The 18,903-nt window shown below is 37.1% G+C and overlaps 1 protein-coding gene across 1 annotated transcript in view; it reads right to left on the bottom strand.

Moving 5' to 3' along the window:
- ENPP1 (ectonucleotide pyrophosphatase/phosphodiesterase 1) overlaps positions 1 to 18,903 on the bottom strand; it is a 54,889-nt gene that overhangs the window by 13,461 nt on the left and 22,525 nt on the right. Inside the window, exons 8-16 of the mRNA XM_007430518.3 lie at positions 18,668 to 18,787; positions 14,160 to 14,269; positions 10,541 to 10,606; positions 9,589 to 9,661; positions 7,596 to 7,704; positions 6,319 to 6,450; positions 4,810 to 4,841; positions 3,071 to 3,198; positions 2,068 to 2,137 (exon numbers count right to left, since the gene is read on the bottom strand). Coding sequence (XP_007430580.2) covers positions 2,068 to 2,137; positions 3,071 to 3,198; positions 4,810 to 4,841; positions 6,319 to 6,450; positions 7,596 to 7,704; positions 9,589 to 9,661; positions 10,541 to 10,606; positions 14,160 to 14,269; positions 18,668 to 18,787 — 840 coding nt within the window. The remainder of the gene's footprint in view (positions 1 to 2,067; positions 2,138 to 3,070; positions 3,199 to 4,809; positions 4,842 to 6,318; positions 6,451 to 7,595; positions 7,705 to 9,588; positions 9,662 to 10,540; positions 10,607 to 14,159; positions 14,270 to 18,667; positions 18,788 to 18,903) is intronic.

The following is an 18,903-nucleotide window of genomic DNA, read 5'->3' as shown; positions in this document are numbered from 1 at the left end:
TTGGGAAACTGCTGAATTCCCCAAAGCGGTTTAGTAAAAACTTGCCTTCAGAAGAAGAGAGTGGTTAAATCTATATATATATAAAAGTCAGCTAGTTCCATTCTTAATAGATTTATGCAAATAGAAAATCACACAAGGCATCCAGATAAAAGCAAAGTTTGATCCAGCATAGCTGACAGCAGATTTCCACAAAGGTGAGCTAGAGCTACTTTTATTTCTTTGGACAATTAGTATATCCACCAAACCACACATAGTTCTGTGCAAATGTTACTGGAATCATAGATTAATTCCTTCAATCTTCTATAAGTATTTAGAATACATCTGCGTTGAGACAAACGAAAGTGAGTTGCAAGTGGCTTCCTTGCAGGCAATGAGGCTCATCATCTTTTTTGGTAATTTTTTCTTATTTTCTCCTAAAAACATCTGGTTTTTCCCCCCCAACTGCTGCTAATATTCTACTGCAAAGATTTGCATATAGTCTCTTTCAGTAACATAAAACAGAGTTCTTATAGCAAAGCTATTTAGCTTCTATTTTCTTCCCAAACATGGTGCTTTTAGATTCCATCACAGCTGCTCAGAAGATAATATTGGCACAAAATGAAGAGCCTTACCATCTGGCTAAAAGCTGCTTCATTCATCAACAGAAACACTGTTTCTGACTTAAACAAATATAGGTTATGAAACTCACAAATACAGTGATGCCTCGGGTCACGAACGCTTCTGTTCACGAACAGCTCCGGTCGCAAAATTTTGCCTCCATTCACGAACACTGGATTGGGTCACGAACAGGATCTGCAGCCATTTTCCCTCCCGTGACCCGGTCCGCGGCCATTTTCCCACCCGTGACACGTGGTCCACGGCCATTTTCCGCCTCTGACACATGGTCCGCGGCCATTTTTCCACCCCTGACACGTGATCCGCGGCCATTTTTCTGCCCCTGACACGTGATCCGTGGCCATTTTCCACCCCTGACACGTGGTCATAGGGAGGGGGATTCTCCCTCCAAGCAATAGCCGCCTCCCTGTCCTCCACGCCAGAACGGATTAACGGTAATTACATTGAACCTTATGGGAAAATTTGCTTCTGGTCGTGGCCAATTCGGGTCGCGACCAGAGTCGCGGAACCAATTAAGTTCGTGAACCAAGGTTCCACTGTATAGGTTATAGCTACTGAATTACTCTCATCCCACAATACCTCACTGCCATCTCACAAAGAGCAGGTCCTGCAATTTGAGGGAAATTAAATAGCGCAACTCTGGTTTCATTTTATTAAACTGAGCAGGTACTAATATCCCTGTGTCTTCCACACCAAAATTATTAAAATTAATGTATGTTTTTGAGCCTTTCCTGGCTCTGAACTTATACCTTTGAGGGCTACTAAGTTGTCAAGGGATAGTACTAGACTGGAAGAATGCTATAGTGCAGTGTTTCTCAACCTTGGCAACTTTAAGATGTGTGGACTTCAACTCCCAGAATTGCTTGGAGTTGAAGTCCACACATCTTAAAGTTGCCAAGGTTGAGAAACACTGCTATAGTGTGTTCGCCATTATTTATATAAGGGTCTGAAGAACTTATTTCACTTTCTATACTTCAACAAAGGAGAACAGGTTGAATATTAGGAAGAATTTCCTGATAGTGAGAGTGGAGGTTTCAAACAGTCGCATGATGGCCACCTGTCAGGGATAGTTTAGTAAATTTCTGCACAGAGCAGGGGGTTGGATTAGATGGATTATAAGACTCATTTCAACTCAACATTTATTTTATTATTTTACCTGCTGTTTTCTAAAGTATGCGTTACTGTAAGTTGGTAGGCAGCTCCCAGCCATGATCTATTGAAAAGGGCTTGGCATTCCCTTTAAAGGTAGGAAGAAGAGAGAGGAAACAGAATTTGTGGCCCCTTGCTAAGCAACCACCCCCATAGGTTATTGAAAGGAATAAAAATAGGTTTGGCCTGAGAGAGAAGCATGGAAATCTGAAAACAAAAGCCCTCGTGTCTTGGTTAAAGAACCCAACATCAACCCAGGTTCCTAAAAGAGCTTGAAAGGCACCAACAGATATTGCTATTTACCTGCATATTTGCAAATACATTGTCTGATCCATGAAATCCACCAGTGCAATACTTGAGCTCAGAAGGTATCCTGCAAAACATAGGCATTACTTTATAACAAACAAGCCTGCCAGTATCTATTAAAGTAAAACCTCTTCTTGGCCTTTCCTAGCCACATTTAGTCTTGACACAATGCAATGTACCATTGCAAGCCCATTCTCTTTTTCAGTTGCTCTGACTATAGAATGCTCTTTCTCAGGTCTGTTTACTAGTTTTCTATCCTTGGTGATATTCATGCCAAACTCCTTCAAGGACCTGTTATTGACCTGTAACTATAGTTCTTTGAGTGGCTATCTGTCAATTCACACATACAGTATGGTCAGATCCTACTTGGAATATTTTGGAACCTACAGAATTGTTTGGCAGGAGCTCTGCCCCACCATGCCAGTAGGCAGAGCTCTGGCTGCACTCCTTCAATTCCTAAGACTGACACTGCAGATCTGAAGGAACAGTAAAGTCATCTGAAGTCAAGCAAGGCAGGGGAGCAGATTATCTGAACTCACAGATGACCACTCAATTAAGTGCAGTTAAAGATAAATAACTAGTTCTTCTACATCATGGTCTCTGTGGTTCATAGATATGGGTGAGTAGCAAGCTAGAGGAGAACCTGATGGTCATAAGATGACTAAGAAGAGGACAGTTCTTCCAAAAGTTGCAATTCTCAGTGAGCAGAGGCCAGTGTATAATGCTAGATAAAGGTGGAAGGTTGAGCCCATATGGCCCCCTGGCATAACACTAGCAGGGTACTATGCTGAGGAAGGCTGCCAACACCATTGTTGCTCTTGTGGAATGAATGCAGGTTAGAAGTTGTGGTGGTGGTGGTGGGGGTGCTGTTTAGCCAAATCCAGGAAAGAAAGTTCATTTTAGATTACACTGTAAGATAAGGCTACAATAGAAATAATTTGCTTCCACTTAAGTGAAATAAACACTCAGGAATAAAATAAAAAAAAAACCAGGAGCTTACCGGGCGAGCTGCCACTGTTGGTCCATATAAAAATGTACAGGTTCAATCCGGTCATTACTGGCATAGTGAAATCGCTTGGGGAGCATCTGCTTCAGGTATGCCTTGAAATGCTGCTCTGGGACCAAACACTGAAATGTGGAAATTACAGTAGATAGTTATAATATGGTTTGCAATTTCTCTCTCCTTTCTTGTATTCTGCCCTCACAAATCTGCTTTGGACAGTACCCAGAGATGCATGGAGATGTAAGAAGTAGAGAAATGTATTTTATCAGCAATGACATTCCTTGTTTGGATAGAGATAACTATCCCTATAATGTGTTTATTAAGTTTATACTTTCTTTTCTTCCAACAGATGGCACACAAGAGGCAGGTAATAGATAAATGAAGTTGTTAAAGTGCAATTAAACATAAATAACATCCATTAAAATACAAAATAAAAGCCATCAATAAATAACCAATGTCTCCTTCCATATTAAGCATCCAAAACCTGCTTGCACATCAAAGGTCTGCCTAAATAAAAATAAGTTGGGCCTGTGCTCTTTTTTTTTTAAATATAATTTTTATTGAAGAAATTTTTAACAAGATAAAACAATACAAACATTAGAAAGGATACAAAGAAAATAAGGAAGAACAGTGAATAAGTAAAAAAGAAAATAGAAAAAGAAAATAAAAGATTATAAAGAAGTGGCTTTTTGACAGCTGTTATAAATGCATTTATATTTTACCTTCTTTCTCTAAGGTTGCATCATTTGGGCCTGTACTCTTATATGAAAACATTTGAAGCCAAATGAAGTGTAAAAGCCAAACAAAGATCACAGCTTGTTTTAACTTGATCTGAAGCACAAGTTATTACGGTCTGCTAATATTGAACCATCCTGTGCAATGGGACAGCATCCTGATCTCCCTACTTCATATCTCAAAAGATTTTGGGGATTTTTCTCTGAGACCGTCTGTAATATCATGAAAGACAACTGAAAACTTACCTGGTTTTTCTCAAAATCTCATTAAATTGAATATTCTAATTCAAAATGCCATATAAGTATAAAATTTTTTTTCAAGATTTGGGGATCTTGCAAGATTTTGGGCATGTAATTTTTTTAAGGGAATTCTGCACATGCCATTTAGAGTTACTATATTGCAGATATTCTGGAATCCACAAGTGTTTTTGTGTTCAAAAATCCTATTCAAAGTCATGGCTTACCAACCACAATTTCTAGATTTAAAAATCAAACTAAGACAAAGCCAAGCAAACCACGTTATCACTTAAAAGATGAGTCTGAATATAGTCAAAGAGTTAGTCTTTTTAAACACTTGTATCCAGAATTGCTTTTCATACCAAATGCTGATTCTTGCTTGATTTTTTCTTTCCATCTCACAAGAGACATTTCAACCATGCCAGCGTGACCTGATTGCTTTTTTCTCAACTTACTGACAGCCTATGGGATTGCCTTTGATAATAAACCCACTAAAACGGTTATAAACGCATCAGTAACAATAATCACAATAACAACAATATAATTATATATCAAAGGGAAGCAACTCCCATATCTTTTGATGTGTCTGAAGGAGGGAAAGTATATCAGATCTGGATGAGTTGATCAATTCTATACCTGATGGGGGAAAATGTAGCTAATGTAGTCCACTGAAGTGGACGGCTATATTAAATCCAATCAATAAAATAAAAAAATAAAAATAAAATAAAATAAGAGTCATGACTAGGAGAAGATGTCAATACTTACTGTAAGGTTTCTGATAAGGCCTTCATAATCAACTAGAAGAGTTAGATGAGATAATTAGTTACCTAAAAGTTAAAAGAAAAATAAAAACAAAGAATGTCCAAATAAGTAGTGGTAGCTGAAATACTACATATTTCATCTTGCTTATCAGCTATTAAAATAGTCTTCTTTTCCACAGCCATTAGAAGTAATTCTTTACCATACAGCAAAACACAAGGATGTAACAGGTCAGAAGAGGTAATGCTAAAATAGTTTATCTGAAAACTGCCCTATATTTTTTTTAAGATTCAACATTCATAAGCTCTAAGAGATTTCTGAATGGTCAATATAATTGTTAAAATAATAAGAGGCAAACTATATATAATGTGGAATTAAAGTGTGCATATTCTTTTCTTTTAATTCCACAATGTGGAATTTGCTAAGCTATTGAATGCTGAAGGCCTGTTCTAGACTGGTTTGCCTACACATGATGGTCCCAGGTCCAGGCTTGCACAAGGGTAAAAACAAATAAGAAAGAGGAGCTGCATGTACCACATTACATAAAAAGAGGTAACTTTCCCTTAAATGTCTAAATAAAGGCACAAAATAAGCAGCAATTGTCATATTTTTGCTTTAAGACATTATCTGAAAGACAGTGACTTTAGATATATATTGAGAGGATTTCAGAGATCAGCTGACTTTACTCAGTTCTCTGGAAGACTACTTCTCTACTGTAAATCTCCAACCTCTATGAAGCTTTGCCTGTTGGCAGCAAAGAAACGTGGGGATCTTGTGCCTGACACTGAACATTCGTGTTCTGTCTTTAAACTACCTGATCCGCTCAGGACAGAGATCAGATCTCAATACCTGTTTTACTGGCAAATCATAATTACAGTACTTCTGTTTGGTTTGATCTGTGATCCTAAGAGATGTTCAGAATTACAGTTTTCATCAGAAGGTCTAAGTCAGAGGTTCCCAAACTTCCTTGGTTTATAACACCTTTAGTGTCTTAGTAATTTTTTTATGGCACCTGAGGCTAAAAGAGCACCCAAAACTGAGCTTCAGAAATGGACATTGCAAAATATCCCACAGCACCCCTGTGAGTTTGCTGCGGCATCCAAGGGCCACAGTTTGGGAACCACAGGCCATACCCTACATGAACACTGATAAAGAGGAGTATTGACATTTTTGCAGCTGTTGTTTAAAAATTTAAACATCATCAGGTCTTTTTTTTTTCCAGTGGCAAATAATGGGTGGAATCCAATATTGATCATTCTCTGGAGGAAACAGAACACATGCACCCGCCCCCCCAAAATATGAAGCCAAGCTATTCTAGAGGGTCCCCGAAACAGGAGAGAATTGCCCATTCCCATTTCTGTAAGTCAGTTTATCAGTAAAAGTTCAGCACTGAATTCCAACCAGTAAATGAAAGCATTTATTTGCTCCCACAGCTTCATATAAGATCAAAGTTCACACACTGAAGCAACAATATAAAACAAACAAGTAGTTCAAATTGGTCTAGTAGTTACATACAAGAGAAATACTCATCTGGAACATTTTGTGGTCTTAAGCGAGCTGCAGGACCAGGTACCACAAACAGGTCTTTAACATTGCCCACATATGTATCCAGGTAGACCGTTTTTTGGCAGTTAGCTGCCTCCATCCCTTCCAAGAAAAATAAAAAGATTTATGCTCATTTATAAACATGGACCTATTTTTTTATGCACCAGGAAAGAGTAGCTCATCCGGCATAATTTGCCAGGAGGAAATCAGCTCTAAGACTTCTTCGTTCATATAAATAAATGTAAATGATTTCCATCTCACACATTATTCCCATCTTCTTTACATGCAAGTCCCAGTGATTTAACAAAGTTTATATGTTTAAAACCCACTTGAGCTAGTCGTCTTTATAAATAATGATCATCCAAGTCTCTAGATCAGTCTCCATCCAATCCAGCTAGGGTATATACATGCCTGGACACAGGATTTGTGCATGGAGCTCCAGTTGGATGGGAATGGTATATGTAAGCAACTGGTGCTCTTACAGTTGTTAGCCCAATCAGGCAGGCAGGGGGTCACATGGGTAGCTTTGGCCAGAAAATCTAGAACATTCATTTCTTTGGCTGGTGTGGGTCTTCCGGGCTGTGTGGCCATGTTCCGGAAGTTTTGTTTCCTAACATTTCACCAGCATCTGTGACCGGCATCTTCAGAGGGCAGGAGCACAGACAGGAGCACTTCTCTCCTGTCTGTGCTCCTGCCCTCTGCTCCTGCCTGTGCTCCTACCCTATGAAGATGCCGGTCATAGATGCTGGCGAAACGTTAGGAAACAAAACTTCCAGACCACGGCCACACAGCCCGGAAGACCCACACCAGCCATCGTATTCCAGCCGTGAAAGCCTTCGACAATACATTCATTTCTTTCCCAACTGACTGGTGCTTGTTTTATGAACAACATCCTCTGAAGCTATACTTCACATATAACTAAACTCACTCATCTGCATCTTACATTAGCATTTGTGTTTGTACTAAGTATTGTTGGTTTGGCACATGGCTTCAGTTCAACTATTCTAATTGCTGTAATCAGTAGTCCAAATGGGTTAGAACTAAGTCCACTAGTGACCTCATGAAACTTTACTCCTATATAATGTTTATATAGGATTAATGCCTTAAGCTACTCTACATTTATTTAGACGCTTTCTTTATATTGCCAGACTACCACAAAAGTAACCTTTCTTTAAAAACAGCTGTTCAAAAGGCATTTCAAAAGAATTTTATGTACCCTAAAATCTATATGGTTTAAGAAGATTTACCATGGTCAGAAAGAAGAATAATGTTAATGCAGTTGTGAAGATTCATTTGCTTAAGGCCATCCATCAACAATCCAACCACTTTGTCCACTCTCTCTAATGCAAGAATGACCTGAAAATTGAAAGTGAAGAGAGACAAAATAAGTAAGTTAACATGTAATTCAAAGAATGGTGGTTCCCAATGAATATTCTGCTGCCAACAGAAAGCATTCATCAGCCACATGGAGTAGGAGATGATTTCTCATCAGCTTTCCTTGTTCTGCAACACTTATCACCCCCCTTTAATTCTGCTTGATAGTTTGGGGAGTCTTAGAAGCAGCATAGCTAACTGATGCTTTCCATCAGCAGAGGAAGAACAGTTAGATATCACCCAATAGCTCTTTCATGTATTTCATGGTGGCTGGTGACTCAAGTGAAATTAATTGTCCCCACTGAGCTCCAAAAACTTCACTGGTCTATGTCAGTGTTTCTCAAACTTGGCAACTTTAAGATATGTGGACTTCATGGCTGGCTGGGGAATTCTGGAAGTTGGTCCAGACATCTTACAGTTGCCATGTTTGAGAAACATTGGTCTATGTCAAGGTAAGCAATTCCATTAATGATCATTCATTGACTCTGCAAAGCTGAGCCATAGTTCTATGGCTGAACTAAGAGACACAAAGAGTCTCTATAATAAAACTAAACAAACAAACAAAGCCTGGTAGTGATCTGCCCAGACATTGCAGAAAACGTTCTAAACTGAGATAGAGAAGAAGCAAGAATGTCTAAAAATTAGGCCAATCCTGACATGGGCCATCCTTCCCCAAAGTAGTTGTTATTTCAACCCATTTGACAAGCAACACATATTATTTTAATTTATTAAATATCTATCCTACTTTTCTACCTATACAATACTCATGGCACCTTACAGTGATTAAAAATGCAAATGATAAAATATAGGAATATAAAGAATAAAATTAAAATGAAGGCAAAATTAAAATCAATATCATTAGAATCAATTCAATCAGCAATTAAAAGCTTGGGGAAAGAGATGTGTTTTTGTCATTTTCCTAACTACTAGAAAAGTGATGGCCAAACACACTCCCTAGCCTGGGGATCACCTAGGAGAAAGCCCGTCCCACATACTAGATAGCCAAACTTCTGGCAGCAAGGGGGATCTTCCAAAGGGTCTAAGTAACTGATGATCTAAGTAACCAGGCAGGTTCAGAGCAGGAGAGAACAATGTTCATATTTTTATAGAAGTCCATTCTAAGAAGGAAGGGAAAAAAAAGATCTCACAGTGATGGTCTTCAATAATCTTTTTCTGACCTAGAGACCTAAATATGTGAAGAATTCTGCATGCGGCTGAATGTGCAGAAATAGTTTTTCTCCATATTTAGGGATAGCATTAGACTTCTCCTTTAAGAATTAATTTTCACTTAAAATTTGATGCATAAAGTTTGATCCAAGAATTAAGTCATCTATGCCTTTAAGTCATCTCTCTTTAAAATGCCAGGCTACCACCAGATGCTTTATCTCAATGCACATGCACACAATTTTCTATTAACTATTTGGGTCACTTACTTTTTTTTTAACATTTCTTAACTTTTAACCCTGTCAATGTTAATGTCTTTGGATGTCTGATTCTAATTATTTAATATGATGTAAATCTATTTGAAGTTCTCTTTAATAATTACTTTTGAAGACCTTGTCTGTGGTCTCCATTCTGAGAGTTGAATGCTGAGAATTCAGCATCAAAAAGATCCTTCATAGCTGTGTTCACTTTAAATACATATGGAACGTATACCCATTTAGATAATACCATATCATAACATTATACTCAAAGAACTGTGCATCATTTTTGATAACATATGAATAATTAAAGGGGTGTTTTATTTTAAATGAGGGGCTCATGTTATCTTTTAATCAGTTAGATTTGGTTTTTTAATGTTCTTATCCTTGATTTACTATGGAACTTTATGTAAAAGAAATGCAATTATAACATCCAGTTACTTACTTCACTGCTGATTGGTCCATATCTGTGTCCTGAGGAATCTGGTTCTTCTAAATACAGAGTGTAAAAGTGTGGTCTATATCAAACAGCATTAAAATTTAATATTTTACATATAAATTAAGAGAAGAGTGAAAATATTTAAATTCAGTAGATTTCATCAGAAACAACTGGGCATTAATAACAAGTCTTGTGGTGCTTTACATAAAAATGTATTCTATAATACACATATAGTTAGTACACATATGGATGTAGCGTGGTGACCAAAAGACTGAGTCCTGAATCAAGCAGCCCCTCACTAAATGGCCTTAAGCAAACCATACTTTCTCAACCTCGCCCACAATACAGGTAGTAACAATAATAATATCAATTTACTACAGTAGACATGAATGTTACAAGAATTTAGACCCGTGTTTCTCAACCTTGGCAACTTTAAGATGGGTGGACTTCAACTCCCAGAATTCCTCAGCCAGCAAGACTGGCTAGGGAATTCTGGGAGTTGAAGTCCATCCATCTTAAAGTTGCCAAGGTTGAGAAACACTGATTTAGACTATGTGCACAGAGTATTTTGAACAGCTGAAAGCATTGTGCAAATATTACGTAGAGTGAAATCTCAGTTTAAAGGACCTTAATGCAACAGACTTCAGATTCAACAGATAAAATTTCCACTGCAATTACATTTGCATCATGACATCATGGCACATAACATACTGTCCAGATTAAAAGACAAATAGAAATAATGGACACTCCTTTCACCAAAGTGATCCATTAAGTCAAGAATTTACTATTTATTATAGTATTCTACATTCATACTGTGTTATAAACTTTTGTGAACTTTCAAATTTATTGAAGCAAACTTCACAACATCCACAAGATAAGCCAAATAGTATTCAACTTAGTAATTACTGTTTGCCTTTCTATTATTGTATACTTTGCTTTGAAATGGCAAATTACTCACCTTTTCTCTTCTGGTAATTGTAGCCAGCTAAGAAAAGTTACTACTCTTTCTTCAAATGATATTGATCTAAATAGAAAACACCAACAAAAGATTAGCACAAAAAACAGTGATGAAATCTTTAATTGCTTATTTAATTTGTATATGTAAGGTCAATTGTTTTCAGACTTCATTTGTTTAGCTTCTTCATATTAACTCTGTTGATGTAGGATTCACTGAGCAGGTTACATGGGACCAGAATTCAGCTCCTAAGAACCAAGGCTCTCTGAAGAACCAAGGTTTTCTGAAGAAGAGAAGAACAGAATAATAGAAGAGAAGGAAGCAGCCATCAGTGTGGGACACCAACATTAAATAGATGAATGTAGCACATTTCTTGTAGCCAGGGCTACCATACCTGGGCTAAAAGAAATGTGCTACATTCATCTATTTAATGGGGGTGCACATGCTTTGAAAATTATTTAAATTTGGGGGGAATTTTGCAACCCACATCTGGTAGCCCTAGCACAGAGACTTGCATGCCACATATGGCTTAGGGCAGTAGTCGTTGATTTATTAAATCTGGATAGAAAGATCCAGCATATTTTAAGAACTCAGAAAACATTTAGATAACTGTTCACCTTGAGTTGTTGCTCTAGTTCAGTATTTCTCAATCTCAGCAACTTTAAAATGTGTGGACTTCAACTCCCAGACTTCCTGCGACTTGAAGTCCACACATCTTAAAGTTGTTGGGGTTGAGAAACACTGCTGTAGTTGTATATATGGCTGGGTTGTTTTCTATCATTTCAGAATTGATATTTATAATTTTATGAATGAATGATTTTTAGATTTACTTTCATGCAATACTTCTTGATTGTTGGTTCTGTGCTTCATTTTGTTTTTTGTAAGGATCCACAGACCACATACAATAAAGTATTATGCTGTTTATACAGTGTTCCCTCAGTGGAGTCCCACTGTAGTTTATTGGATTATATCTTCACATTCCAGGCATATTAAATAAATACAACCTCAGAAATAAGGAGCTGAACCTTTTTCTTTGAATCCCTATTGTGGCATCCTACTCGTAATATCTCTACTTGGTACCTAACCAGAACAGTGCCCATATATTCTCATCTGTGCCTTTGTACACACGCTCATGTGAGAGATATTATAACTCTGTTCAGTTATTATGCCTAAATACAGTATACTAAAAGGAGTAAAAGAGATGGGACAACACAGGTTGGCCCTATTCCAACAAACTTGTGCACAACACCTCAACCCCAACATCTCTGCCCTGTCCTCACCTCCAACATCCTCTGCCCATATGGAAGCCTGATAAGTATTCTGATGTTAACTCTCATGTGATCTTGTTCTTATTTATGTTTAATTATTTAAGTCTTTTAAGTGATTTTATAATAAGTTTTAATTGTTGGTTTTATTGTACATTGCCCAGAGTCACTCTGTGTGGGATGGGCAGCCATATAAATGTGATAAATACATACATACATACATGCATACATACATGCATACATAAAGTAGGAGATGATCTAGTTCCTGGTTGTTTGGAAGTTTCATCTTAAAGTAACAAACTTCATTGTTACAATCAGAAGTAGCAAATGCAAAAACCATATTCCAAAAACAAAAACTGAACAAATCATAGCCATAAGACAAAACTTTACAGCCACGTCACAAGCTATGCCAAACTGATCTGATAGTGGGTAGGCAACATACCTACCCCTTGCCTTTCTCAGCAGCTGAATTAAAAAAGATTTTATGGGTCTACTGTGAATCTCTCTACATAGCAGACAATGAAGTAAAACATGACTATTTCCTCTGAGCCACAACCAGTTGTAGGTGTCAGGACTACAGTATTTTCCAACCAGTAGTACTGATGATAAAACAAGCTAAGATAAAACCTCTTCTGCAGTTTGATCTGTATAAAGCAACTTCAAGACCACAATTACACCTTTCAAAAATATTTTTTGGAACTTAAGTCATGCAGCTATTTAATAAAATGACATTAATTCTGTCAAATCGCTATGATAAAAAGGGTTGTCAGCTCAAGCAAATATAGTTCTCCCCATTCAAAACAGAGCATTCAGAGATGCTAGTGGCAGGATCCTATTCAGGAATAATGTCTACACTGACCTACTGTTTACTGTATGTAGGACTGAATTCTTACTGTTTGACAAAGACTGAACCTTAGGTAAAGTATCAGTGAGGTCTACAGATTTTAAGAATATCTACTAGTAATAAAATTTAAGGAGCAAAGTGAAAAAATGCAACTAAAATTAAATATAAAGAAGACCAAACTAATGACAATAGGTAGAACAACCAGCCTTACAACTGGCAATCAAGATATTGAAGTGGTGGATAGCTTTTGCCTTTTAGGATCAACCATCAACAGTAAAGGAACAAGCAGTCAAGAAATACGCCACAGACTAGCACGTGATAGAGCAGCCATGAAGGCCTTGGAAAAGACATTCAGATGACGTGATGCGTCTATACCTACAAAGATGAGAATTGTGCAAACCTTGGTATTCCCTGTGACACTCTATGGAAGCAAAAGCTGGACTTTGAAGAAGCAGGATAGGAAGAGTATTGACACTTTTGAACTCTGGTGTTGGAGAAGACTCCTGAGAATACTGTGGACAGCCAAAAAAAATAAACCAATGGATCATCAAACAAATCAACCCAGAGTTCTCACTCAAGGCACAAATGAGCAGGCTCAAATTATCCAACTTCAGACACATTATGTGAAGACCTAGCTCCCTGGAAAAAGCTCTAATGCTAGGAAAGGTGGAAGGAAAGAGAAGAAGAGGATGACCAGCAGCAAGGTATATAGACTCAGTTACAGTGGCAATGGGTGTAATGTTGGAAGACCTGAAAGACCAGGTTAGGGACAGATCATGGAGAAAATATATCTATGTGATCATTGGCAGTTGAAAATGAGTTGATAACATATAATCAACCGATCAATCAACATACCATAAGGCTAATCCCCTCTTTCTCTCCCCTACCAACTAAAAACAAACTCAAACCTATAAGAAGGACATTTGGAAAGAATTACAAATTTAGAATTCTTACAAAGCCTTTCAACAAGGTACATAACCAAAAAAACATTGAAAAGCTAATTAAAATCTTAGAATGTCAGCAGTAATCAGTATCTTCAAATCTTTTCACAAAAAAATTGCAAAAGCATAACAACATAATTAAAAAAAAAACCAAGAAATTTGCAGTCACCATAATAGCAAAATAAATTAAACATGCACTCCCATATTCTAACAAAGTTTCTAATAAAACAAATAAATAAAAATCCATAAAATAATAAAATTTAAAATCATATGCTAATGACACACATCTAACTACAACAGGACATAAGTAATGTAATAAGGGCATTTACTGAAGAATTTACTGTAGTAGCATGCACTTAAAATATACCCATAGATTTTCTTTCAAGCAAGTTTTCAACCCCACTAACCACTTAAACTTAAGCAACTGTTAGAATTTAAAATATTGGTAGAAGGGGAGAAAGGTTGAGCCACAGCAAGAGCTTAAAAAAAGAGAAGCTATTCCAAAAGAATCCTGCCACACTTAAAAAGATTTAGCTTTTTAGGGCTTTTTTCCTCCATTCACAAATTCTCACCCATTGTATGATTTGTATATGTTTGGAAAACTTCCATTGACATCAACATCTGAACCAGGCCAGAAAAACGCAGCCGATTTTAGTCCCTGATACATTGCAGTCAGCCAAATCTGTACAAAAAAGATAAACACTTGTTATTCATGAATTCTTCCTGTTTGCTGCATTTGGAAAACAATTTGCTGCTTTAAAAGAATTTCATGGATTTTTGTTTGCCAAGCCCCCCCCCCGCCCCCCATTCTGTGTTGTCATCAAAAGGAAATTTCCCCCTACCCTCATACTATTCTTCTCATATTGAATCTTTCATTGATTAAAGCGATTTATTTTTCAAGGCTATTCATAAAAAGATGAGAAGCTGTCTTCATTTATGACAATGCCTCTCCTGAGTCTTTCACAAGATCTGCTATTCTGTTTCTTCTAAGTACAGATGATGAATGCTTTATCGTGGAATCTTCAACAATAACTCTGATTATTTCAACATTCCTCTGATCAAGCCTTTGCTAGAGAGTACTCTATACATTTTTGCATTGAGCACTCTTGATCTTGTATTCACAAAGAACTGCTTCATTTGTGACTTCTCTCCTGAAAGCCATGATTAGCTTTTCAGAAATAGTGTCCTTTTCCCCTCTCTTTATTCATGTTTCAAAAAATATGGCAGACTTATCCATTATAAATTTAAGACCGCCTCCTTCTCCTACACTGGCTGTCTGGCAAGACATCACCAATATATCTGCCTATCCACGGTAGCTCCGGGAATCCTTAATTCCCTTGCCACATTTCTCCACTCCTGTCCCACCTGAGGCTTGTCTCCTCTTCTTCTTTCCTATTTACCTTCCATTCTCCAGTTGTCCTGCACTGATACCTCCCACAATCTATTTCTTCTTCTCCCTGTTTTGCCTGAGTACTTTCTTTTCCTTGTCTAGTGTTTCTCCTCCTTCCTGGTTTTCATCTCCACACCATTATCTCTTTTTCTACTTGAAGGCCTACAAAAGCTTTGAAAAAAAAAAAGCTAAGTGGCTTAATGAACAAAGTAAAGCCATAAATGAGATTGGAGGATAACAACAGCAATACGTGTAATAATAATACCAAGAACAACAGCTATACCTGCATATTGCAAAAATAAAGAGGAATAATTGATTACGTTTCTTTTACTGATCAGGTGGCTGACCAGATGGAATATGAACTGGAACACATGGAGAAAGTAAGATATAAAACAACCATACATTATTCTCTAAGATGCTGGGAACAATATGAAAGAAAAAATAGGCCTTTGTGTGCCAACACTTAGTGAAAACAAAAAGGCTTTGCCATTTATCTTGGACTGTAGGAGGGAGTTTCACTTTGGTCTCTTAGCTTGTAAAGACATTTCATTGTTACAGTGATTTGTGCGTGTATTAGGTATCTTGGCAATAAAAAGTACCTCAAAATACCATGACACAGTGAGCTGAACTGCAGATGTGAAAGGGGGTGGCATTTTACACAAAGACGGCAGAGGAGTAAAAAGCAGGGAAAACAAGAAAAGTGAGGTAGCAAGAGAAAAGCCAGCAAGATTTCATCAGAGCAATCAGCACAAACAGAAAGGAAAACCTGCTTATTGTCTCTCAAAGCCTTGTGCTATTCTAACCAGAGGAAGGAAGGAAGGAAGGAAGGAAGGAAGGAAGGAAGGAAGGAAGGAAGGAAGGAAGGAAGGAAGGAAGGAAGGAAGGAAGGAAGGAAGGAAGGAAGGAAGGAAGGAAGGAAGGAAGGAAGGAAGGAAGGACCCACCACCTGAAAATCTCCCAACTTCCCTTACTGGAGACATAATTTAGGACACAGTGAGACACCATTTCATAAATATTTCATCTATTGTGTTTGTAATTCTGTAGATAGAAATTGTACAGTTGTATAAAAGCAGTGCATTATAAGCTGTAAATTGAATTGCACCTTTGTTCCCCTTTTATGGTCTGAATTTCTGGTCCTAACAACGCAGTCTGTTTGAACTCTGGTAAATGATTGTGCTGACCAATGTCTTTCGTACCCCATGTCAACATGTTACTGTCTCCCATTTTTCAAATGAAAAAGAAATAATCTCTTAACCCTTCATCTCCAATATCATTTATTCCTATTGCATCAATTCTCCCCCTTGATCCCTTCAATATGTTTTCCATTCTTTACCCTGCACTGGAAATGCCTCCACAATAATCACAGCTTAGCCTATTGTCTTTTGACCTGTCTGATCATTTCTTTTCAGTGTTTCCAGGGACAACAGATGGGTCTGTTATTAGTCCTGCCCCCATTTTTCAATTCTATATCAATATGCAGGTGAAACCCAGTTCTACCAGTTTCCACTCATTAATCCTGCAGCTCCATTTTCCCCAGTTACATTTATGCTAACATGCTTAAACATTGCCATTTCAAATGAAATGGGCTGGATCTAGACATGCCCGTCCCTAAATGGGGTGCTACTTTCTAGGGGCAGAACAGACTGAAGTCCAGCAAAGGCTTCCCACAGGAGGAAACAGTCAGTCATGATTTTCTGATCCCCTTCCATCCCCAACTGACTCAGTTCCACTTTGCTCTAGATATCCCCAACTTTCCACAGTGGGAGCATCAGGGAAGAGAAGTTAGACACACAGCTCCGCCCTTTCCTTCTTCCAGCAAAAGAGCAGGTTCCACCTGACATATAAATTACTGAACCTCTCATCTTTCCTTTCAATCTTCCTTTTCTTCACTTGCTATCTTTATCATTATTACGTTACCATTTCTCTGTGGAACAGGCAGATAGCCTTGGTTTTATCTTTAACGCTCTCTCTCTCATTTCTCATGTTTCCCATAGATAGTCCCACTCAGCTCATGTTGCTTCTCTGTATAAAAAAATTACACAATGATTTCCTCTTTTCTTGCAGCAAAAATTCTGTTTGTCTTGCATTTAGACTACTCCCATCTCCTTGTCTCCGATTTTCTTTTGTCCTTCCTTAACCCTTCCAAAAGTCTGTTGCAAAACCAGTCTTTAAAAACAAAAAAACCTAAATAATCACCCACAAAAAACTGAAAATAAAAAAGAAGAGCCATAGGAAAAACAGAAAACAAACTACAAAAATTCAAAAACAAAAAGCACTTAGTTTAGGTATGTATATACATACATTAGTTACCATAAGGAGGTATATTAAATTTTAGACATCCATATTCAATACTTCTGACTAAAATTACATTTGTATGGATGAAAGTTAGTCTATTACAAATTATTTTGTTGAGAAACAGTAACTAAAAATGAAGACCAAATGTGAATTTGAATCTTAAATGTGAAATGTATTTAATTAAAGAATTTCTTAAGAGTTTCCCACACCTTTTGAAAAGTATTGCTTCATGGCATTTAAAGATGTATTTTAGTTTTCCAGTGTTTTGCTTTAGTAAATCCAGCAATTAACAATAACTGAATTCATTTCGTATATCATTTCACATGTCCTTGGAAAAAACAAACAATAAATCTGCACTACATTTAATTATTTACAAATGTTGTGTAATTTTTCCTGTGTCCTCAAAAACTTTCAGCTAAACTGAGTGGGCTTTGCCACTAGGAAGGTAATATATACCAACATGATTTCAACTCTTCTGACATGATCTAGATTTATGTTGTATATTGCATTAGCATTTTAAGGGAATCTAATTTATAGAACCGCCTATAAATTATTTTTATAATCAATTTTATGACTTGCTAAAATATCTGTTATAGAAATTTTATGCCATATAGTTTCAAGCTCAATTATCAGCTTCAAATCCCAAGTCTTCTTACACATTTTAAAGATTCTCTAGAATGTCTGTTATGTAAGTACTTTGATTCTACTGAAGAATTTCCCTTGATTTTAAATGATGAAATTGTTGGGGTTCTTAATCGTGAAGATCTCAGTAGGGATGGTTTTATGTCTTTCATCTGAAACCAAGTTGGAACTTGTAAGCAGTTCCATAGAGCTAACAAGTGCAGAAGGCCAATAAGATGACATAGTGAATGCTATGGGGAAATATCTGTATCTGATTTAGGAACAATCAGAAGTTACATTTGTTTCCAAAAGACAGGCATTTTTGCACCTAAATCTCCATCTTTATCTTGGAAAGCCACCAATAGGTTTCCCTTCTTTATCTCTCAGAGTTTATAGCTTAATCATTCCCTGCCTGTTCCCTGCTCATATACTTGATAGTGCTTCCTATAAAGATTTTCTCTCAACTTGCCTAAAAAAATGAATAACTGGAACTACAAGTAGTACCCTATTTATCCCTGCATCCATTTCTACCTTTCCAATATTGGATTCCTGTTTTGAATTTTAGATGTTAAATTCTTCAGGGCAGAGAATCTGTCTTCTTGTACCGTATGAAGCACCATGCACACTGAAGGCATTATAGAAATAATAGTACATTGATACGTGTGCATGTTTCCAAAACAGTTTCCATATTTATTAAGGAAAAACAAAATACAAACTTTAAGTATCTTTTGAGAATTAATAACACATTTCTCTATACTCAAAACTGATACTTACTGGCTGTCCTTGGTACCACTGTCGATTAAATTTCTCTGCATTTCTGAGCGTGAAAGTAGCATTTCTCTTTGGTTCATACATTTTGTTATCCACTAGACCGTGGGATTCTGGGTATAGACCCTGAAAGTAAGATTTAAATCATTATGCAACAATGATGATGATATATCTACAGTTGGAGACCCCAAGCTATATAGAAGACAGTAACACTTGGATCTCCATCAAGTTTGATTCCCTCA

The sequence above is a fragment of the Python bivittatus genome, unplaced genomic scaffold, assembly GCF_059951505.1.
Source record: "Python bivittatus isolate LINGU-HERP-01145 unplaced genomic scaffold, Pbiv_v1 ctg000020_np1212, whole genome shotgun sequence".
Classification (NCBI taxonomy): Eukaryota; Metazoa; Chordata; class Lepidosauria; order Squamata; family Pythonidae; genus Python; species Python bivittatus.
Note: the sequence above shows the minus strand (reverse complement) of the source record. Positions and strands in the feature narration are given on the sequence as shown.